Genomic DNA, 21,056 nt, shown 5'->3' on the forward strand with positions numbered 1-21,056 from the left:
CCAACTGCATAATGGACATCGCAATATTCGACTGAAAAATCTTTCCAGTCATCTTTTGTTTTATATGAACACAGTTTTTGAAAGTCATGCTGTAGTAGTATGATCATCATGATTTGTCAAACGGTTTATCAGTAGGATACTTTCCAAATTAGAGCAATGCCAGTATTAATAATGATTTTATAAAAAAAATAAAAAAAATGTTTCAAGTAAAACTTTAATTTTAATTTTTAATTAATTTGTTGGCACTTTTTTTAAATGGTTTCCAAAATACCAATCAACTAGGTAACTAATATAGGATAACCTTTATTCGACATTGTGAAAATAATCTCGTACTGCAATCATACCTCAATTATGTTTATTGTGTGTACAGATGTACTCAATGATATGTTTTGTGTCACCAAGCGCATTTTAATAGTAAAAGGATATAAGATTTCCCAGCATGTGTAAAATTATTATTTAATTACGTAGGAGTTAAATTTAAGGAGAGCGGTTTCAAATAAATGAAATACCAGTCAAATTCAGTCATATTTATTAAGCACAAAAAGCATCAAATATTTTTATAAGTTATGTACAAGAACAAGGATTTTCTCCCTAGTCCAGTTTTTCTACATCCAACCAAATTCCGCCTTTTGCCGTCGTAATAAAAGATTTCGGATCCAATTTGATGGGAAGTTCCGTTTTTTTGCTCAACTTGATTTTATAATTCTTCAAAAGTGCTGTTAAACCGACTTTGCTCTGTAGCATTCCAAATCTCAAACCTGAAAAACATTATAAATAATTCTTTTAATTAAAAAAAGATTTAATCATACCAATACAAACTCTGGGTCCATCACCAAAAGGCAGCCAAGTAAATCCGGGTCTAGTTTTGACATTTTCTTCACTGAAATGTTCAGGATCGAACTTTTCTGGATTTGAGTAATATTCAGGATCGGTGTGAAGTGCTAAAACTGGAATTCCGACCGCAGTACCTCGACTTAGTTTAATAGAAGTGTTAGGAATTGTGTAATCCTTGTTGCACTTTCTTGTGAGAATTGGCAAAGGAGGATATTTTCGCAAAGTTTCTGAAAAAAAATTGGTACTCATCTGTTAAACAATGAAGATATTTATTACCATGAATAACTTTTTCCATGTAAGTCATTTCCATCATCGCTTCGTAAGTCAGTTTATTGTCGTGTCTGCTCAAAACATTATTTATTTCGTTTCTTAATTTTTCCTGTACGTCTTGATTTGTTGCTAATTCGTATAAGGCCCAAGTCATTGTTGTCGATGATGTCTCAAAGCCGGCCAAAAAGAAAACGAAAGCTTGTGCTGAGAGTTCGTTTAAAGTCAGAGCTTTTTCTTTTACGTTTTCTTTCTCATCTGTTACTTTTCCGTCGTCGGCGACGAAACCACGGTTTTTCAATTGGAGCAATAAATGCATGAAATCTTTACGATAGATGTTATTTTTCTCTCGATAGTTGACAGTGTCACGAATAGCACTCATGAAGAATTTTTCGACGTCGGATTTAGTAAATTTTAATTTGAAGAATCGGAGCACGGGATGAGGTAGTGACAGTATGCAGATGGTTTTAAGTCTATCTATAAATCCAACTTCGAAAACTTTTCGGCCGTATTTTCTAAACTCAGCATCCGGGTCTTTAAGACTATTACACTCGATACCAAAAGCAACTGATCCAATGATATCAGTTGTGAAACGTCCCAAAATATCCTTGATATCAGCCGGGGCGTGATTTAGGGCCGAATGGTCCATAATTTCTTTAAGACCGCGAGTGCAATCGGCCAAAGTTTGAAACATCATTTTGATTTTTCCAGAAGTAAAAGTCGGTGTTAGTTTAATTCTCATATTTTTCCACTTGGCATCTTCCAAATTGAACAAATGTCCACTTAATGGATCGGCATCTTCGTCGAAATAATTGCCATGATTAACGAAATGTTGGAAATCTTTTTGCATAATATGTTTGACGAGTTCTGGGTCTATTGGGACATAAAAGGGTTTCGGACCCAAGAAAATGCCACCGTGTTTGTAGCCCTTTGATTTAAATTTGCCATAAAATTCTTTAAATTGCTCACCAAGGGTACATTTTGCAAGAATAAAATCTTTGATATCGCCGAAAAATAACACAGGGTTTAGGCTTGGTACACCTAGGCGGTCCCAGTACGACAACTGCCATTTGAAGTAAACAATTATCCCAACTAGGATTGTTGCTAGAATTGCAACTAAATCGAATGTTAGGTTGTCTGTTATAAGAGACATGTTAACATCTGAAAACTACTGTTTGGTGCAAGTTTTTTTTATTATAATAATACTTACAAGGTTGTGAAAACTCACATGTATCTCATATAACTATACTAAACAATTATCAACAAAACGCTTTTATATTATTGAATTTGTGTGACGTCGGGAAATTCCTGATAATTGATAAGATATCTGGCAGTCATTGTGTGGTTACTATTTTGGCGCCAAACGAAACTTTATGTGCACTTATTTTTAGAAATATGTGGATGATTAACAAGTATATAAGTACGATGTTTTTTTCTAATGGTGGTTGCATTTATGTTGGATTTTTGATATTTAGTTATTCACCTCAATTAAAAACATGAAAAACTACATGACAATAAATTTTTGATTTCTAAAAAAAATCAAATCTATTTTCTCTATCTACAACCAAATTTCACATTTCGTGATAAGAACATGATTCAGTGTTATCGGAAATTTCGTTTGTTGTTCAGTTTGATTTCATAATTTTTCAAAATTGCAGTCAATCTTACTTTTGTAACAAACCAAACCTTAAGCCTGAAAATCGGACTAAAGAAAATTTAAATTTTTTTATCAAAACTTAAATTCTTGGTCTTTCACCAAACTAAATCAAGTCAGAACTAGCACTGACATTTATTAAAACATTAAGTATTAAATTTTTTGTGTTTGCTCACAAACATGCTTTTTTAAAGGAAATTAAAACTACACATTTTGCTTTTTAAAATTATTTTAATTACAAAATTTATTTTTAATTGGGGACAAGGGTTATAAAACTTATGTGAGGAGTAATGTAATGTAATGAGTAATGTAATGAAAAAACAAAAATACTCAAGTACTTGTACTCGTAATTATTTTTGCCTCAATCCAGTTTTTTTACATCCAACCAAATTCCATCTTTTGCCGTCGTAATAAAAGATTTTGGATCCAGTGTGACTGGAAATTTCGTTTTGTTGCTCAGTGTGACTTTATAATTTTTTAAAATTGCCGTCAAACCAACTTTGCTCTGTAACATTCCGAATCTCAAACCTGCAAAATTTGTTGGTAAATTTTAGCTAAGAACCAAAATTATCGTACCAATGCAAATTCTGGGACCGTCACCAAAAGGAAGCCAAGTAAATCCGGGTCTTGACTTAACATTTTCTTCACTGAAATGTTCAGGATCGAATTTTTCCGGGTTTGAATAATATTCAGGATCGGTGTGAAGTCCCAAGACTGGAATAGCGACTGTAGTACCTCGACGTAGTTTAATACAAGTGTTAGGAATTGTGTAATCCTTGTTGCACTTTCTTGTGAGAATTGGCAGCGGAGGATATTTTCGCAAAGTTTCTGAAAAAAAAATGGTTCTGATATGTTAAACAATGAAAATAATTATTACCATGAATAACTTTTTCCATGTAAGTCATTTCCATCATCGCTTCATAAGTCAGTTTATTGTCGTGTCTGCTCAAAACATTATTTATTTCGTTTCTTAATTTTTCCTGTACGTCCTGATTTGTTGCCAGTTCGTATAAGGCCCAAGTCATTGTCGTCGATGATGTCTCAAAGCCGGCCAAAAAGAAAACGAAAGCTTGTGCTGAGAGTTCGTTTAAAGTCAAAGCTTTTTCTTTTACGTTGTCTTTATCATCTGTAACTTTTTCATCGTCTGTGACCGAACCGCGGTTTTTCAATTGAAGCAATAAATGCATAAAATCTTTCCGATATATGTTATTTTTCTCTCGATAGTTGACTGTATCACGAATAGCATTCATGAAGAAATTTTCAACATCAGATTTGGTAAATTTAAGTTTCAATAACCTAAGTACAGAGTCAGGTAACGCAAGTATGCAGATTATTTTAATTCTGTCTATAATTCCAACTTCGAATACTCTTCGGCCGTATTTTCTAAACTCAGCGTCAGGGTTTTTAAGACTATTACACTCGATACCAAAAGCGATTGATCCAATTATATCAGTAGTGAAACGTCCCAAAATATCCTTGATATCAGCCGGGGCGTGATTTAAGGCTGAATTGTACATAATTTCGTCAAGACCTCGAGTACAATCGGCCAAAGTTTGGAACATCATCTTTATTTTTCCAGATGTAAAAGTCGGTGTTAGTTTAACTCTCATATTTTTCCATTTTGAATCTTCCAAATTGAACAAATGTCCACTTAATGGATCGGCATTTTCGTCGAAATAATTGCCATGGTTCATGAAATGATGGAAATCTTTTTGCATAATATGCTGTACGATTTCTGGATCTATTGGAACATAGAAGGGTTTTGGGCCCACGAAAACTCCACCGTGTTTGTAGCCCTTTGATTTAAATTGGTCATACAATTCCTTAAATTGCTCACCCAGGGAACATTTCGCAAAAATGTAGTTCTTAAAGTCGCCGAAAACTAACGTAGGATTTAAACTGGGTACTCCTAGTCGATCCCAGTACGATAATTGCCATTTGAAATAAACAATTATCCCAACGAGAAATGTTGCGATGATTGCAACCAAATCGAGTGTTATGTTGTTTGTGATAAGAGTCATTGTAGTTGATTCCTTTGAAAATTAATGTTTTTTGACGAATTTTTATTTATAGAATAATACTTACTTATTACACTCTTGTGAAAATTCGCACGTATGTGTTATTTATGACTTATTGAAACGTTAAAATGTCTCAAGTAAAAATTTCATTTTAATTGTAGTTAATTTTCTGTTAACACTATCTCACTTAACTAGCCTAAAGATTTAATTTTCTGGAAGTTTTTAACACGTGAGTACTGCATCAGAATCACTGACATAATCTTTCACAATGTACGAGAGAATGGTAGCAGAATCGACTGACAGGCGCAAAAGCCTGGCTAGGTTTGGTTGTTGAGGGTCAAGTTTAAACCTAACAATTATTGACGCTATTTACAATGAAACGTAACCAGTTTTTGTTAATCATTTACTTAAGTGTGTTTTTGTACGTCGTGACTTTTCTATTCACGATGGCAAAATTGCAACTGCAGTATTTTTTTGTGTAAACGAAAGAATTTGTGTTTAATTGGTCCCTATAGTGAGAAATGAGAACACATCTGTTTTGACCATGCTTTTATTTAGACAATATTTATACATAGTGATTAAAATTATTGTCATTAGGTACATGGAAACATAAATAAATAAACATGTTGTTTCTTATAATAATTAGTATAATTACAATATACGAATTAATTTTAAGGACAACGGTCATAAATGTAATGAAATAGAAGCGTAAGTTTTTCTTTCATATCGTGGTATTATATGGTCAAAACTTTTGTCCCTGTCCCTAGTCCAGCTTTTCTACATCCAGCCAAACTCCGCCTTTTGCCGTGGTAATAAAATTTTTGGGATCCACTTTGATGGGAAATTCCGTTTTGTTGTTGAGTTTGATTTTATAATTCTTCAAAATCGTTGCCAAACCGACTTTGCTTTGCATCATTCCGAACCTCATACCTATAACGCAGAATATCACATAGTTTTAACCAAAAACAAAAAAATCACATACCAATGCAAATCCTAGGGCCGTCACCAAAAGGAAGCCAAGTAAACCCGGGTCTTGACTTAATATTTTCTTCACTGAAGTGTTCAGGATCGAATTTTTCCGGATTTGGATAATATTCAGGATCGGTGTGAATTGCCAAAACCGGGATAGCGACTGAAGTCCCTCGACTTAGTTTAGTAGAAGTGTTAGGAATTGTGTAATCTTTGTTGCACACTCTTGGGATGATTGGTAACGGTGGATATTTCCGTAAAGTTTCTGAAAAAAGCAGTTTTAAATTGTTATATAACGAATATAATTTGTTACCATTGATGACTTTGTCCATGTAAGTCATTTCCATCATCGCGTCATAAGATAATTTATTGTTATGTCGGCTTAAAACATCATTTATTTCTTTTCTTAATTTTTCTTGTATGTCCTGATTTGTTGCCAGTTCCTATAAGGCCCAAGACATTGTCGTCGATGATGTCTCAAAGCCGCCCAAGAAGAAAACGAAAGCTTGAGCTGCGAGTTGGTTTATAGTTATAAAATCGTTTTCTTTTATGTTTCCTTTATCATCTGTTATTTTTTCATCATCAGCGACTAAACCGCGGTTCTTCAATTGAAGCAATAAATGCATAAAATCTTTACGATAGACGCTATTTTTCTCTCGATAGTTGACGGTGTCTTGAATAGCACCCATGAAGAATGTTTCCACCTCAGTGTTTGTAAATTTAAATCTTAAAAATCGAAGCAAAGCATGAGGTATTGAGAGCACGAGGAATACTTTAATTCGGTCTATAAATCCAGTTTCGACAATTTTTCGTCCGTATTTTCTAAATTCAGCATCAGGGTTTTTAAGACTATTACATTCGATACCAAAAGCAACTGATCCAATGATATCAGTAGTGAAACGACCCAAGATTTCTTTGATGTCAGCCGGGGCATGATTTAAGGCCAAATTGTCCATAATTTCCTTAAGACCTCGAGTACAATCGGCCAAAGTTTGGAACATCATCTTCATTTTTCCAGAAGTAAAGGTCGGTGTTAGTTTAACTCTCATGTTTCTCCATTTTGCATCTTCTAAGCTGAACAAGTTTCCAGTTAGAGGGTCGACTTCTTCATTTATATAAAATCCGTGATTCATGAAATGTTGGAAATCTTTTTGCATGATATGTTTAACGAGGTCTGGATCTACTGGCACGTAATAGCATTTTGGTCCCAAAAAAACTCCACCATGTTTATAACCCTTTGATTTAAATTTGCCATAAAATTTCGCAAACTGCTCGCCCACACCACATTTCCCAAAGAGATAGTCTGTAGCATCTCCGAAAAATAATACAGGATTCAAACTTGGAACACCTAGTCGATTCCAGTACGTTAAATGCCATTTTAAATATGCAATTACGCAAACTAGAACTGTTGCGAGAATTGCAATTAAATCAAACATAAGGTTGTTTGTTATTAGAGTCATGTTATTAACAAATCCTCCTGAAATTTATTTTGTTTGAACCAATTTGTTGCCTATTATAACAATACTTACAATGTTGAGAAGATTCACATGTGTCTGTTAAAACTACTAAATAGATATCAGCCAAAGCTCATTTATATAGTCGTATTTCAGTTAGTATGACTTTAGGAAATTCTTGCCGATGAAAAATATTTTGGAGTCATCGTTGCGTTATTATACTCACCGCCACATGAACTGCACCGTTCTGAAAATGTAAAGCAACTATGATGCGATAACGAATAAATTAAAGGAGAAATTCCGTAGAAGGGATTAAAACCACTTCAAATGGTAATCATTTTTCTACCTTCGAGAAGATTGATTTGCTATTTAGTTTAAGAAAACAATTTCTGCAAAATAGCCGTTTATGTGTTTTTTGTTTACACTTACATGAAGAAAAACTACATTTTTTTGTCCTTTTATATTTATTTAAGTTGGAGGGATTGCTTTATTAGAATTTGATCGTTATAGCTATAATTTGTTTGCGTGGTACTTTTCTTATGACAGCGAGTGTATTTTGACGATAAACGATAAGTGTTTATAAACTCATGACATGCTAAACGTACGAGGTTTCTTCAATAAATAACTACATGTTAAATGAAATTAAAGGGCTTCCAGGTTCTTTTCAGTTGTCTGTTGATTCAAAATCTCGAAAATCTTTGAAACCACTCCTAATAGCAACAGCACAATCTTTACAAAGTTATATTATGATAACAGCATTAATAGCAATATTTTACAGCCAAAGGTTCACAAATTGTATTTTAAAATTGGTACAGAATAAGGGAACAGAACTGTGGGCCCATTCGCTGATTTTATTGATCATACCCCGTTTTATCAGTACGTATCTACTTGAAGTTATTTTTAGAATGAATGATTCAAGTAGTGATTTAAACATGTGTAAGAGTACATTAAGATGTTGAAAGATTTTATAATTTATTGTATTTATTTACTTCCATCATAAATATCATGCCAGAAAGTCTTAATCTATTTTTTCCACATCCAACCAGACTCCACCTTTTGCGGAAGTGATAAACGATCGTGGGTTCAGTGTTACAGGAAGTTGCGTTTTATGATTCAATTTAATTCGATAATGTTTCAAAACTGCGGTCAGTCCAACTTTACTTTGTAACAATCCGAATCTTAACCCTACGAAAAATAATTCAATTTTTTAACAAATTTCGAAATAAGCGTACCAATACAAATTCTTGGTCCTTCACCAAACGGAAGCCAAGTAAATCCGGGTCTAGCTTTAACATTCTCGTCATTAAAACGATCAGGATCGAATTTTTCTGGATTTGGATAATATTCAGGGTCAGTGTGAAGCGCTAAAACTGGAACAGAGACTGAAACTCCTCGTTGGAGTTGAATGGAAGTGTTGGGGATAGTGTAGTCTTTTGTGCACTTTCGTGTAAGTACTGGTATTGGAGGGTACTTTCGCAGAGTTTCTGAAAAGACATTTCGTGATTTTCTTAAAAATAATGAAATTGTTACCACAAATAACTTTTTCCATGTAAGTCATGTCCATCATGGCTTCATAAGTTAATTTGTTGTGTTTTCTCAAAACATCGTTTATTTCTGCTCTTAATTTTTGTTGAACGTCTGGGTTTATCGCCAGTTCGTACAAAGCCCAAGTCATTGCCGTGGATGACGTCTCAAAACCGGCTAAGAAGAAAACGAAGGCTTGTGCTGCGAGTTCATTCATAGTTAAAGCTTCTGTCACGATATCTTTATCGCCGGTTATTTTTTCATCATCTGTGACCAAACCCCGGTTTTTCAATTGCAACAACAAATGCATAAAATCTTTGCGGTAAATATTGTTTTTCTCTCGGTAGTTGACGGTTTCACGAATTGCGTCCATGAAGAATGTTGCGACATCAGAATTGTAAAATTTAAATCTGAACAATCGGAGAATTGGGTGTGGAATAGCGAACGTACAAAGCGTTTTAATTCTGCCAAAAAAATCAATTTCGAAGACTTTTTTACCGTATTTCCGAAATTCCGCGTCAGGGTTTTCGAGACTGTTACACTCAATACCGAAAGCAACCGATCCGATGATATCAGTCGTGAAACGTCCAAAAATATCTTTGATATCTACCGGAGTGTGGTTTAGAGCTGAATCGTCCATGACTTTTTTTAGACCAGTGGTACAATCGGCCAAAGTTTGGAACATTATTTTCATTTTTCCGGAAGTAAAAGTCGGGGTTAGTTTCGCTCTCATGTTTTTCCATTTAACATTTTCCAAGTTGAGAAGATGGCCAGTCAAAGGATCGTCTTCTTCGTTTATGTAATATCCGTGATTCATGAAATGTTGGAAATCTTTTTGTAGGATATGTTTGATGATTTCTGGATCTATAGCGATGTAGAAGGGTATCGGCCCAAAGAAAATACCACCGTGCTTATAACCCTTTGATTTAAATTTGTTATAAAAAACTCTAAATTGTTCTCCGATTGTGCATTTTGAAAGGATAAGGTTTTTCGTGTCTCCGAAAAATAAAACTGGACTTAAGCTGGGAACACCTAGGCGATCCCAGTACGACAAATGCCATTTAAAATAAACTATTACACCAACTAGTACCGTTATAAACACTGCGAGTATATTAAGTGTAAAATTGTTTAAAAGCATTTTGAATTATCTGAAATTATAAATTGACCAGGTTATTAAGTAAATACAAACTTACTGCACGGTTGTCTTACATTTAATGAGAACTAGAAGTAAATTAAGTAAGGTTGCACATTTGATAACACATTTAATTTATGTGTTTGTTGTCTAGTGATAACATATTTTAACATTCTATTGCTCATTGGTTCAATTTGTAGGCACATTTATAAAACTTTATTATCTTATTACCTCATTTTTTGAAACAATAGCTATTTATTTATTAAAAACACAACTGAACCAAGTAAGCTTTTCATAATGAGCAATTATTTTATTATTATTACTTACAGACAATGTTTTTAACTAGACAACACCAGATTGTACATTTTATAATTTTTTTGTATACAGTAGATCTGGTTTTCTTCCTTCGAGAAATTAAAATAAAATACAGAACGATTTTTTTTAATATGAAAACTTTATTCAAATAGGAAGGTATTTCATATAAATACTGAGTCATCGGAATCACAATAAATCTTAATTTATTTTTTCGACATTTAGCCACATGCCCCCTTCCACCGTTGTAACCAGTCCACTTTTTTCCATTTCTAGAGGCATCTTAGTTTTCGAACTCAACGATATTTTGTAGTTTTTCAAAAGCGCTGTTAATCCAACTTTGCTTTGTAACATTCCAAATCGCAAACCTTGAAATAATGTTGTTTTAGCAAATATATCGTGTTAAAAATTAGTGAGTTACCAATACAAATTCTTGGTCCTTCACCGAAAGGAATCCATGTGAATGGGGGTCGTGCATTTTTATTTTCTTCATTAAATCGTTCAGGGATGAATTTTTCAGGATTTGGGTAATATTCAGGATCATTATGTATTCCTACGATTGAAATGCCAACATCGTCTCCCTTTCTGAGTTTGACGGAAGTTTCAGGTATAGTGTAGTCTTTTGTACACCTTCTGAACAAAAACGGAATAGGAGGGTGTTTTCTTAACGTTTCTATAAATCAAAAAATTATATTTACAGCGAAAATGGGAGAAAAACGTTACCGTTCAACACTTTTTCCATATAAGTCATTTCCATCATTGCTTCGTATGTCATTTGGCCGTCATGCTTGGCCAAAACTGTGTTTATTTCCTCACGAAGTTTTCCCTGAATATCGGGGTTCGTTGCCAGTTCATAGAGAGTGAATGTCATAAGAGTCGAAGACGTTTCAAATCCGGCAAGGAAAAATACAAAAGCTTGTGCCGCGACTTCATTCATCGTCAATGCTTTCTCCCCAGTTTTCCCATTCTCTTGAGTGACCTTTTCGTCATCACTGACTTTGCCGCGATTTTTCAACTGTAGCAACAAATGCATAAAGTCCTTTCTGTAAATTTTGTTTTTCTCCCTGTAGTCAGCCGTATCACGCACTACTTTCATGAAAAATTTCTCAACGTCCGATTGTGTTTGCTTGAACTTGATCGCACGCAAAAAACTGTGAGGCAAAGCGAATTGTGCCAAAACTTTTATTCGTTCCCATCCTTGCAACTCGAAGACTTTTTTTCCGTATTTTCTGAAAGTCGAGTCCGGGTCTTTAAGGCTGTTGCATTCAAGCCCGAATGCAGCGGAGCCGATGATATCGGTAGTGAAACGTCCCAAAACGTCTTTGATTTCGATTGGAGTGCCGCTTGTTGCGCATTCGTTCATAATTGTCTTTAAACCGTGTGTACAATCGGCCAGAGTTTGAAACATCATTTTCATTTTTCCGGAGGTGAAAGTAGGGGTTAGCTTAACTCTCATTTCTTTCCATTTTGCGTCTTCCAAGTTGAATAAATGGCCACTTAAGGGGTCAACTTCTTCATTGATGTAATTGCCATGATTGACAAAATGTTGGAAATCAACTTGCCAGATATGTTTGATGATTTTTGGATCAACTGGGAGGTAGAATGGTTGAATGGCTAGGTAAACACCGGCATGTTTCCAGCCTTTGGCCCGTATTTCTTTATACAAATCTTGAAATTGTTCACCGAATGATTTTTGGCCAAGGAGTAGTTCCTTCGTGTCCCCGAATGGGAACACTGGTGATAGAGTTGGTAAGCCGGTATTGTTCCAGTACGACAATTTCCATTTGCAGTAAGCGATGGACACAACCACTATAGTTGAAATTATTGTGACTAAGTCAACAATAAGCGAGTCTGAGAAAAGCATTGCACTAATTATTCACTTTAACACAGACACATTTACTTGATTATAGTACTTTGAATGAATGTGATATCAGACCAGTACCGTGCGTATTTATTGTAAAATTATTGTTGTGTTGCTCTTGGCAACGAAGATAAACGCTGAGTTCAAAACAACTTTCGGTTTTTATTGCTTGTCATGATGAATTCACTCCGAACTATTACAGACATGAAATTAGCTGAGAACAATGACAAGTTGTTTATTTGATAACAAAATTACAAACTTTAAGCAAACTGATTCGTTCTCATTCTTGGACGTCCTACAAGACACATCCTCGAGCAACGAAAGTTTTTTTTAATTTTCAATGGTAGGTACTATTTTTTTTGTTCAGAGTAATTTTATAAGTTCAGGGGAAAATTATTTTAGTTGATTATTTAGTTTTTTATTTTATTTAATAATTATTCCTTATGTCTGTCCTCGGAAGGAATGAATTTTTTTCCTGTTTAGTGCTTTGACGGGTTAGTAATGGGAAAAAATTGCCGTAAAAATCCGTTAACCCAGTCGATTCAATTTTAGTTAAGTACTCGTACATATTTTGTCGGTTAAAATACTTCAGAAAAGCACAATTGTTTGTTATGATTTAATCCATGATCTAACTAACAATTTAATTATGTAACATTATTTTAAGTTTATTGACCCAACGTTAATTTGTTAGATAGATTAAAATGATAACGCAAAAATTGAGTTTCATTGTTTTCTTTATTTTACAGATAAATCAGCTTTAGGTACAGATTGTTAGGATAAAAATAGATAGTCAAAAGAACACAATTAAATAACTATGTATTGTATATTTCTTCTTTGGTATTAATAATTTTTTAACTCAGCTTCTCAACGTTCAACCACACACCTCCGTTTACCGATGTAATGAAAGACGATTTCTCCATTTCTATGGGCATTTTCGTCTTCGAATTTAACGTTATTTTGTAATTTTTCAAAAGAGCGGCAAGTCCGACCTTACTTTGTAACATACCAAAGCGTAAACCTGGAAGTTGTTTTATAAATTAACCAGTTATGTAATTACACTAACTAGACTTACCAATACAAATTCTTGGTCCTTCACCGAAAGGCATCCACGTGAAAGGATGTCTCGAATTTTTATTTTCTTCATTGAATCGTTCCGGGACGAATTTTTCAGGATCAGGATAATACTCAGGATCATTTTGTATGCCTACAACGGAGATACCAACATGGTCTCCTTTTCGGAGTTTGATGGAAGTCTCAGGAATAGTGTAGTCTTTTGTACAACGGCGGGTTAGAAATGGTACAGGAGGATACTTTCTTAGAGTTTCTTAAATTAATGAATTTTGATAAGTTAGGGGCGACATTTGACAAAAAATTACCTTGCAAAACCTTGTCCATGTAGGTCATTTCCATAATAGCTTGGTAAGTTAATTCGCCGTTAGATTTGGCAAGGCATGTGTTTATTTCTTCTCTGAGTTTTTGTTGAATGTCTTGATTAAGCGCTAATTCTAACAAAGCAAAAGTCACAGTTGTTGAAGACGTTTCAAACCCAGCGGCGAAAAATACAAACGACTGAGCTGCAAGTTCATTCATTGTCAAAGCTTTTTCTCCAGTTTTACCATTGTCTTCCGTTATTTTTTCATCATCTGTCACTGTGCCACGATTTTTCAGTTGTATCAGCATATGCAAGAAGTCCTTTCTATACACGTTATTTTTTTCTCTATAACCGACCGTGTCTCGAATAACTTTCATGAAAAACGTCTCAACATCAGATGGTGTTACTTTGAATTTCATTGCATGTAGAACACGCTCTGGTAAGATGAACTGCAGAAAGAGATGAAGTCTGCGTCCTGTACTTAGTTCAAAAATCTTTTTTCCGTACATTCTGAATAAAGTGTTTGGGTCTTTGAGACTGTTACATTCAAGACCGAAAGCCACTGATCCAATAATATCAGTTGTGAAACGTCCTAGAATTTCCTTAATATCGACAGGACTACCACTTGATGCACCTTCATCCATAATGTCCTTAAGGCCGTGCGTACAATCGGCCAAAGTCTGGAACATCATCTTCATTTTTCTCGAAGTAAAAGTCGGTGTTAGTTTCACTCTCATATTTTTCCACTTCGCGTCTTCTAAATTGAACAAATGTCCACTTAATGGATCGGCCTCTTCGTCGAAATAATTGCCATGGTTAACGAAATGTTGGAAATCTTTTTGCCAGATATGCTTGATAATTTCAGGGTCGGTCGGAAGGTAAAATGGTCGAGTTCCAAGGTAAACACCTCCATGTTTGAGTCCCTTTGCTTTAAGTTTTTTGTACAGTTCTTGGAACTGTTCACCAAAAGTTAATCGTCCCAATAGTACATCTTTTGTATCGCCAAAAAATAGAATCGGTGATAAAGTTGGTAGTCCTACACGGTCCCAATAAGACAGTTTCCATTTCCAAAAAGCGATGGTCAGTACCACAATTGTTGAAATAATGGTAACGATATCAAAAATTAGGGATTCTGTCATGAAAGTCATTCTGGTTGCAGAAATATTTATAACTTTGCACAAAAAAAAACACTCCGCTAACTCATTCACCTTGAATTTGCGAGTGATGACTGTTATTAAAAAATCTTATCTGCTTTTATATACACGGTATCTACTGATCAACATGTTAGAATAGGGTTTCCGTTTCTTATCTTAGGCAACTTTATTTTCACTTAGAAAAATTAAAAAACCGAAGAAATCCGAAGTACGTGTTTATTTACACTACGTGTTATTGATAGTGCAACCTTGACCATCACTCGGACAAACTTATTATTATAAAATATGTAATTCCATTGAAGAAATTACAACGAAATAACTAGAGAACAGAATATTTTTCTGTTGAAAATCTAAAAAACTTTATTGTAATAAATATATTCTCGTAAGTTCGTAGTTTAAATGTTTAAATACAAAGTCATCGGATAAGTCTTTCAACATTTTTAACCACATGTCCCCTTCTACTGCTGGATCTCCTTTTTTCCAATATTCTAGAGGCGTCCTAGTTTTCGGACTTGACGATATTTTGTAGGTCTTTAAAAGCGCAGAGGAGATCCATTGTATGTTTTGAGTTATTGTGATATCACATGAGCACCATGTGTATTTATTGTAAAATTATTGTTATGTTGCTCGTGGCAACGGAAGATAAACGCTGAATTGAAAACAACTTTCGGTTTTTATTGCTCGTCATGATGAACAAGTGGATAAGTTCACTCGAGACTATTACAAACATGTAATGATAAGTTGTTTATTTGATAACAAAAATAAAAATTTTAAATAAAAGTGATTCATTCTAATTTTTCGACGTCTAACCAGACACCACCCTCGGGCGATGAAACGAAAGCTTTTTTATCCATTTCCAACGGTACTTTGGTTTTTTTGTTCAGAGCAATTTTATAATTACGGAGAAGAGTTGTCAGACCTACTTTACTTTGAAGCATTCCGAATCGTAGTCCTAGAAAATTGCTTAGTGTTTCATTTAATAAAATAATTAATTACCTATGCAAAGTCGAGGTCCTTCACCAAACGGTATCCACGTAAAATCAGGACGTTTGCTCTTATTTTCTTCGGAAAATCGTTCAGGGTCAAATTTTTCAGGATCAGGATGGTATTCAGGATCGTAATGTAGGGCTTGGGCCGCAATACCAACCATGTCGCCTTTTTTTAACCGAATTGTTGTATTTGGTATAAGGTAGTCTTTGGTACATTGACGGGTTAGTAGTGGCAAAGGTGGATATTTGCGCAAAGTTTCTAAAAGTTGTCATAAGAAGTCTACCTAACTGTTAATTTATTTACCAAAGATGACTTTTTCCATGTAAGTCATTTCCATCATTGCATTATAGTTCAATTCACCGTTGTATTTCGACAAAGTTGTGACAATTTCTTCTCTTAGTTTTTCTTGTACTTGAGGATTACTCGCGATTTCATACAAAGCGAACGTCATGGTCGTTGATGACGTTTCAAATCCGGCGATAAAAAATACAAACGCTTGGGCAGCGAGTTCATTCAGTGATAAAGCTTTATCAGTTTTGCTCTGGTCGCTCGTTATGTTACCATCGTCTGTCACAGCTCCTCGATTCTTGAGCTGGATAAGTAAATGCATAAAGTCCTTTCTATAAACGTTGTTTTTTTCGCGGTAGTTCACTGTGTCGCGAATTGCTTTCATGAAAAATTCTTCCACTTCCGATTTGGTTGTTTTCATCTTCATGGTTTGTAAAACATTTCGGGGAAAAATCAGTTGTAGAAGGATTTTTATTCGGTCCAGGACATCGATTTGAAATATCCGTTTTCCGAATTTTCGGAACTCGGCGTCTGGGTCTTTAAGGCTGTTGCATTCGAGGCCAAATGCAACTGAACCGATCACATCGGTGGTGAATCGAGCTAAAATGTCTTTGATATCCAACGATGTTTGATTTTTTGCTGCTTCATCCATGATGGTGTTAAGACCAGAGGCACAATCAGCCAAGGTTTGAAACATCATTTTGATTTTTCCCGAAGTAAAAGTCGGAGTTAGTTTCACTCGCATATTTTTCCATTTATTGTCTTCTAAATTGAATAAATGGCCACTTAAAGGGTCATTTTCCGAATCAAAGTAATTTCCATGGTTCATGAAGTGGTGAAAATCTTTCTGCATGATGTGTTTTATAATTTCTGGGTCAACAGGGACATAAAATTGTTGTAGACAGAAATACACACCACCGTGTTTAAATCCATTTGCTCTGAATTTTTTATAGAATTCTAGAAATTGCTCACCGAAAGTTAAACGTCCGAGCATTACTTCTTTCGCGTCCCCAAAAGGAAATGTAGGTGCGAGAGTAGGTAAACCAACTTTGGCCCAATACGTAAATTTCCATTTGTAGTAAAGTAGAACACCGATTAAAACTGTTGCAAAAAGGGCAACGAAGTCGTAGACGAAATTATGAAGAAGTGTATTCATGTTTGAGGCTAATTGTGTACTAGAACAATTCGATTTTGCAAAAACTAATCGAAAATATATTGCTTAAGACATATTTTGATCTGAACTTATGCAATTTTTGATGTGGTAAGTCAGGGTTATAGGAAATCTTGTTGTGATCAGACGAACTTAATTACCAGAACATTTCGAGTGCATCGTGTACTCAAACGGAAAATTTACACAACTTATTAAGTACACGATATAAGTATTTTTATCGGGTTTATTTTTACATTTACTATAGTACATTATCTAATTTAATTTGTCAACGTCGAACCAAGCCTCACCTAATCGAATGAAATAAATGCTCTATAATAAAGTTTAAGCGAATGAAAACGTTTAAAATTTTGTGGTTAAAATGTGATTTTGCTTTTAATTTAAAAACAAGAGTAGATTATGCAGCACTTTAATACAACGTTAATAATACACCAACAGTAGTCAAAACCAATATCAGTATTAATTTAATACAATAACAAAATATCTGGTCAAGATTTAATTCAAACGTGTAAAATCCAGCCAAATTCCTTCTTTGGTGGTCGTAATGAATGCTTTGCAGTCCATTTCTAGTGGAGTTTGCGTCTTTTGACTCAAAGTGACTTTGTAATTTCCTAGCAAAGTGGCTAAACCCACTTTGGCTTGTAACATTCCAAATCGTAAACCTGTAAAACCAAAAACGTAGCAAACATGTACCAGTTTGTTAAATAGTCCTACCAATACAAATTCTTGGGCCTTCACCAAAAGGCATCCATGTGAACGGTGGCCGACTGTTTTTATTTTCTTCCGAAAAGCGATCAGGGTCATATTTTGATGGGTCAGGGTAGTATTCAGGATCATGTTGGAGCCCCAAAATTGGAAGCACAACCATGGTACCTTCGTCAAGGTGCAGGTTTGTGCCAGCGACGTCATAAGCTTTGGTACATTTTCGATTCAAGACTGGTACCGGTGGATATTTTCTCAAAGTTTCTGTAAATTGTGATATTACAGGACTGTAATTATTTTAATAAAATGTAATTACCATTGAGGGCTTGATCCATGTATGTCATTTCCATTATAGCCTCGTATGATATTTTATTATTGTGTTTTGCTAACACTGTCTTAATTTCCTCACGCAATTTGTCTTGGATTTTTTGATTGAGACACAGTTCGTACAAAGTGAAGGTCATTGCTGTTGATGAAGTTTCATAACCAGCGGCGAAAAAGACAAAAACTTGTGCCGCCAATTCATTGATTGTCAATGCAACTTCTTTACTTTTGTTGTTGTGGTCAAGGAATGTTTCATCATCGGTTATTTTTCCTTTATTTTTTAATTGCAGCAACAAGTGGAGGAAGTCTTTGCGGTAAACGTTGTTCTTTTCTCTGTAATCAACAGTTTTCTTCACCAAATTCAACATGTAGTCTTCCACGTCTGGTTTGGTGATTTTGAATTTCACCAAATCGAGGAGATATGTCGGCGTTATGAATTGAATAACATCTTTGAAGTTCTCCCAAGTTGTATTTTGGAAAGTACGTTTTCCATAGTACCTGAATTGCGTATCTGGGTTTTTAAGACAGTTACTTTCAAGTCCAAAAGCACAAGAACTAATGATATCTGTAGTGAACCGTGCTAGAGTTTCTTTGATGTCTATAGTTTCTTCCCGTTTTGCGGCTTCGTTCACGTAATTGTCAAGTTCTTCGGCACATTTTGACATCGTTTCAAACATCATCTTCATTTTACCTGAAGTGAACGTGGCCGTCAGTTTTGCTCGAAGATTTTTCCATTTGTTGCCTTCCAAAGAAAAGAGATGACCACTTAAGGGATCATGTTCTTCATTTACGTAGAAACCGCGATCGACGAAATGTTGAAAGTCTTTTTGCATGATGTCCTTCATAATCGCAGGATCCACAGGGATGTAAAAAGGACGTGCAAACATAAAAACGCCACCATGTCTAAGATTTTTCTCCCGGAACTGTTTGTAGAACTCGGCGAATTGCTCACCGAAACTATATTTTAGTTTCAATAAACTAGCACAGTTGCCGAAGGGAATTGAAGGTTCTAAGTACTCAAGACCGCGCCTTTTCCAATACGTAAAGGCCCATTTGTAGTAAACCACAAGTCCGGCAAGGACAGTCGCTAAAATGGCCACTAGGTCGTACGTTAAACTGCCATTTACGAGAAGCATTTTTTCACTCGCGATACTTTAATTGACTTTGTTGGTATTTAGTCAGTGAGGTTCGTATCGTATCTGATAGTTACGAGGATTGGGTCGTTATAAATCAACTCAGATAATGATTGTCATTATTAAAATTGTAATCCTGCCGCAGCAGAATTGTGGTGAAATGACTAGTCAGCTGGTGTACTTGAGAGTATCAACAAAATTAGTTTAATTGCCTATGAGATAATCATTGTTTATTTGCTGAGTTCGCTAGGTAGATTTTTACACGTGCGAAATTATTTTGGTCTAGTTTCAACTTTTTTTAAAAAATATTTAGAAAGTTTTAAAAATCTGAAACGATTTCTAAAAACCAATGAAAAGCCAACTAAATTTATTATTGTTTATATTATAAGGAAAAATTACAAAGAATCGCTGCCTGTATTCCTAAATTATTAATAATAATTTATTTATGGCGCGTTAATTTACATCAATTAATCACTATATTCACATAGATGTACAAATATTCAATTAAGTTTTTCAAGATTTAACCAAACGATGTGTATTTGTTGTAAAATTATTGTTATGTTGCTCGTGGCAACGGAAAATAAACGCTGAATTGTAAACAACTTTCGGTTTTTTTTGCTGATCATGATGAACAAGTGGATAGGTTCACTCGAGACCATTACAAACATGTAATGATAAGTTGTTTATTTGATAACAAAAATAAACTTTTAAATAAAAGTGATTCATTCTAATTTTTCGACGTCTATCCAGACACCACCCTCAGCCGATGAAACGAAAGCTTTTTTATCCATTTCTAACGGTACTTTATTTTTTTTTGTTTAGAGCAATTTTAAATTTCGAAGAAGAGTTGTCAGACCTACTTTACTTTGAAGTATTTCGAATCGTAGTCCTAGAAATTTGTCTTTCGCCAAAAAGTATTTACGTAAAATTAGGACGTTTTTTCTTATTTTCTTCGGAAAACCGTTCAGGATTAAATCTTCGAACCAGGATGGTATTCAGGATCGTAATGAGCTTGGGCCACAATACCAATCATTTTTTAACCGAATTGTTGTATTTGGTGTAATGTAGTCTTTGGTACATTGACGTGTTAGTAGTGGCAAAGGTGGATATTTGCGCAAAATTTGCGCAAGTTTACCTAGCTGATAGTTCATTTACCAAATATGACTTTTTCCATGTAAGTCATTTCCATAATTGCATTATAGCTCAATTCGCCGTTGTATTTCGACAAAGTTGTTACAATTTCTTCTCATAGTTTTTCCTGTACTTGAGGATTACTCGCGATTTCATATCATGGTGGTTAATGACGTTTCAAATCGGTCGATAAAAAATACAAACACTTGGGCAGCGAGTTCATTCAACGATAAAGCTTTATCAGTTTTGCTCTGGTCGCTCGTTATGTTACCATCGTCTGTCACAACTCCACGATTCGTGAGCTGGATAAGTAAATGCATAAAGTCCTTCCTGTAAATGTTGTTTTTTTCGCGGTAGTTCACTGTGTCGCGAATCGCTTTCATGAAAAATGCTTTCACTTCCGATTTGGTTGTTTTCATCTTCATTGTTTGTAAAACATTTCGGGGAAAAATCAGTTGTAGAAGGATTTTTATTCGGTCCAGGACATCGATTTGAAATATCCGTTTTCCGAATTTTCGGAACTCGACGTCTGGGTCTTTAAGACTATTGCATTCGAGGCCAAATGCAACTGAACCGATCACATCGGTGGTGAATCGAGCTAAAATGTCTTTGATATCCAACGATGTTTGATTTTTTGCTGCTTCATCCATGATGGTGTTAGGACCAGAGGCACAATCGGCCAAGGTTTGAAACATCATTTTGATTTTTCCCAAAATAAAAGTCGGAGTTAGTTTCACACGCAAATTTTTTCATTTATTATCTTCTAAAT

At 34.8% G+C, this 21,056-nt stretch overlaps 8 protein-coding genes across 17 annotated transcripts in view; 1 reads left to right on the forward strand and 7 right to left on the reverse strand.

The window, feature by feature from the left end:
• LOC664485 (uncharacterized protein) overlaps positions 1 to 21,056 on the forward strand; it is an 86,743-nt gene that overhangs the window by 36,669 nt on the left and 29,018 nt on the right. The gene's annotated exons all lie outside the window — the stretch shown is intronic.
• On the reverse strand, positions 513 to 2,448 carry LOC664465 (cytochrome P450 6BQ11). Of its 2 annotated transcripts, XM_970470.4 has the most exons (4): positions 2,312 to 2,448; positions 1,111 to 2,262; positions 810 to 1,061; positions 513 to 758 (listed from the first exon to the last, which is right to left on the reverse strand). In XM_970470.4, the coding sequence occupies exons 2-4, from the start codon at positions 2,252 to 2,254 to the stop codon at positions 592 to 594; spliced, it is 1,563 nt and encodes a 520-aa protein (XP_975563.1). In that variant the 5' UTR covers positions 2,255 to 2,262; positions 2,312 to 2,448; the 3' UTR covers positions 513 to 591.
• Positions 2,967 to 4,776, reverse strand: CYP6BQ10 (cytochrome P450 6BQ10). The gene is made up of 3 exons (NM_001170778.1): positions 3,633 to 4,776; positions 3,332 to 3,583; positions 2,967 to 3,283 (listed from the first exon to the last, which is right to left on the reverse strand). The coding sequence occupies exons 1-3, from the start codon at positions 4,774 to 4,776 to the stop codon at positions 3,117 to 3,119; spliced, it is 1,563 nt and encodes a 520-aa protein (NP_001164249.1). The 3' UTR covers positions 2,967 to 3,116.
• CYP6BQ9 (cytochrome P450 CYP6BQ9) lies at positions 5,537 to 7,202 on the reverse strand. Its single transcript, NM_001190793.1, is given in 3 exon segments — positions 5,537 to 5,703; positions 5,756 to 6,007; positions 6,056 to 7,202. Coding segments are annotated over 3 exon segments (1,566 nt in total).
• Positions 8,156 to 10,022, reverse strand: LOC664469 (cytochrome P450 6BQ8). 3 transcript variants are annotated; one of them, XM_064358625.1, is made up of 4 exons: positions 9,930 to 10,022; positions 8,727 to 9,868; positions 8,429 to 8,680; positions 8,156 to 8,381 (listed from the first exon to the last, which is right to left on the reverse strand). In XM_064358625.1, the coding sequence occupies exons 2-4, from the start codon at positions 9,856 to 9,858 to the stop codon at positions 8,215 to 8,217; spliced, it is 1,551 nt and encodes a 516-aa protein (XP_064214695.1). In that variant the 5' UTR covers positions 9,859 to 9,868; positions 9,930 to 10,022; the 3' UTR covers positions 8,156 to 8,214.
• Positions 10,286 to 12,105, reverse strand: LOC664471 (probable cytochrome P450 6a14). Its single transcript, XM_008194047.3, has 3 exons — positions 10,888 to 12,105; positions 10,586 to 10,837; positions 10,286 to 10,532 (listed from the first exon to the last, which is right to left on the reverse strand). Exons 1-3 carry the CDS (start codon positions 12,026 to 12,028, stop codon positions 10,366 to 10,368), a joined length of 1,560 nt encoding a protein of 519 aa, XP_008192269.1. The 5' UTR covers positions 12,029 to 12,105; the 3' UTR covers positions 10,286 to 10,365.
• LOC664473 (cytochrome P450 6BQ6) lies at positions 12,742 to 17,040 on the reverse strand. The gene is made up of 6 exons (XM_970476.5): positions 15,845 to 17,040; positions 15,548 to 15,799; positions 15,343 to 15,503; positions 13,402 to 14,641; positions 13,098 to 13,349; positions 12,742 to 13,043 (listed from the first exon to the last, which is right to left on the reverse strand). Exons 1-6 carry the CDS (start codon positions 16,983 to 16,985, stop codon positions 12,877 to 12,879), a joined length of 3,213 nt encoding a protein of 1,070 aa, XP_975569.2. The 5' UTR covers positions 16,986 to 17,040; the 3' UTR covers positions 12,742 to 12,876.
• On the reverse strand, positions 17,391 to 19,219 carry LOC107397748 (probable cytochrome P450 6a20). Its single transcript, XM_015979025.2, has 3 exons — positions 18,016 to 19,219; positions 17,712 to 17,963; positions 17,391 to 17,659 (listed from the first exon to the last, which is right to left on the reverse strand). Exons 1-3 carry the CDS (start codon positions 19,157 to 19,159, stop codon positions 17,493 to 17,495), a joined length of 1,563 nt encoding a protein of 520 aa, XP_015834511.1. The 5' UTR covers positions 19,160 to 19,219; the 3' UTR covers positions 17,391 to 17,492.

This window comes from Tribolium castaneum, chromosome 9 (genome assembly GCF_031307605.1).
Source record: "Tribolium castaneum strain GA2 chromosome 9, icTriCast1.1, whole genome shotgun sequence".
NCBI lineage: Eukaryota > Metazoa > Arthropoda > Insecta > Coleoptera > Tenebrionidae > Tribolium > Tribolium castaneum.

What these genes read in the sequence shown, in the direction of transcription:
- LOC664465 (XM_970470.4), bottom strand. Translation starts at nt 2,254, where the DNA reads ATGTCTCTTATAACAGACAACCTAACATTCGATTTAGTTGCAATTCTA. An exon ending in CATGGAAAAAGTTATTCATG is followed by an intron (nt 1,062 to 1,110) that starts GTAATAAATATC and finishes ATTTTTTTTCAG; the next exon opens with AAACTTTGCGAAAATATCCT. An exon ending in TGGACCCAGAGTTTGTATTG is followed by an intron (nt 759 to 809) that starts GTATGATTAAAT and finishes AATGTTTTTCAG; the next exon opens with GTTTGAGATTTGGAATGCTA.
- CYP6BQ10 (NM_001170778.1), bottom strand. Translation starts at nt 4,776, where the DNA reads ATGACTCTTATCACAAACAACATAACACTCGATTTGGTTGCAATCATC. An exon ending in CATGGAAAAAGTTATTCATG is followed by an intron (nt 3,584 to 3,632) that starts GTAATAATTATT and finishes TTTTTTTTTCAG; the next exon opens with AAACTTTGCGAAAATATCCT. An exon ending in CGGTCCCAGAATTTGCATTG is followed by an intron (nt 3,284 to 3,331) that starts GTACGATAATTT and finishes CAAATTTTGCAG; the next exon opens with GTTTGAGATTCGGAATGTTA.
- LOC664469 (XM_064358625.1), bottom strand. Translation starts at nt 9,858, where the DNA reads ATGCTTTTAAACAATTTTACACTTAATATACTCGCAGTGTTTATAACG. An exon ending in CATGGAAAAAGTTATTTGTG is followed by an intron (nt 8,681 to 8,726) that starts GTAACAATTTCA and finishes ATGTCTTTTCAG; the next exon opens with AAACTCTGCGAAAGTACCCT. An exon ending in AGGACCAAGAATTTGTATTG is followed by an intron (nt 8,382 to 8,428) that starts GTACGCTTATTT and finishes TATTTTTCGTAG; the next exon opens with GGTTAAGATTCGGATTGTTA.
- LOC664471 (XM_008194047.3), bottom strand. Translation starts at nt 12,028, where the DNA reads ATGCTTTTCTCAGACTCGCTTATTGTTGACTTAGTCACAATAATTTCA. An exon ending in TATGGAAAAAGTGTTGAACG is followed by an intron (nt 10,838 to 10,887) that starts GTAACGTTTTTC and finishes TTTGATTTATAG; the next exon opens with AAACGTTAAGAAAACACCCT. An exon ending in AGGACCAAGAATTTGTATTG is followed by an intron (nt 10,533 to 10,585) that starts GTAACTCACTAA and finishes CATTATTTCAAG; the next exon opens with GTTTGCGATTTGGAATGTTA.
- LOC664473 (XM_970476.5), bottom strand. Translation starts at nt 16,985, where the DNA reads ATGAATACACTTCTTCATAATTTCGTCTACGACTTCGTTGCCCTTTTT. An exon ending in CATGGAAAAAGTCATCTTTG is followed by an intron (nt 15,800 to 15,844) that starts GTAAATAAATTA and finishes GACAACTTTTAG; the next exon opens with AAACTTTGCGCAAATATCCA. An exon ending in AGGACCAAGAATTTGTATTG is followed by an intron (nt 13,044 to 13,097) that starts GTAAGTCTAGTT and finishes AACAACTTCCAG; the next exon opens with GTTTACGCTTTGGTATGTTA.
- LOC107397748 (XM_015979025.2), bottom strand. Translation starts at nt 19,159, where the DNA reads ATGCTTCTCGTAAATGGCAGTTTAACGTACGACCTAGTGGCCATTTTA. An exon ending in CATGGATCAAGCCCTCAATG is followed by an intron (nt 17,964 to 18,015) that starts GTAATTACATTT and finishes CACAATTTACAG; the next exon opens with AAACTTTGAGAAAATATCCA. An exon ending in AGGCCCAAGAATTTGTATTG is followed by an intron (nt 17,660 to 17,711) that starts GTAGGACTATTT and finishes TTGGTTTTACAG; the next exon opens with GTTTACGATTTGGAATGTTA.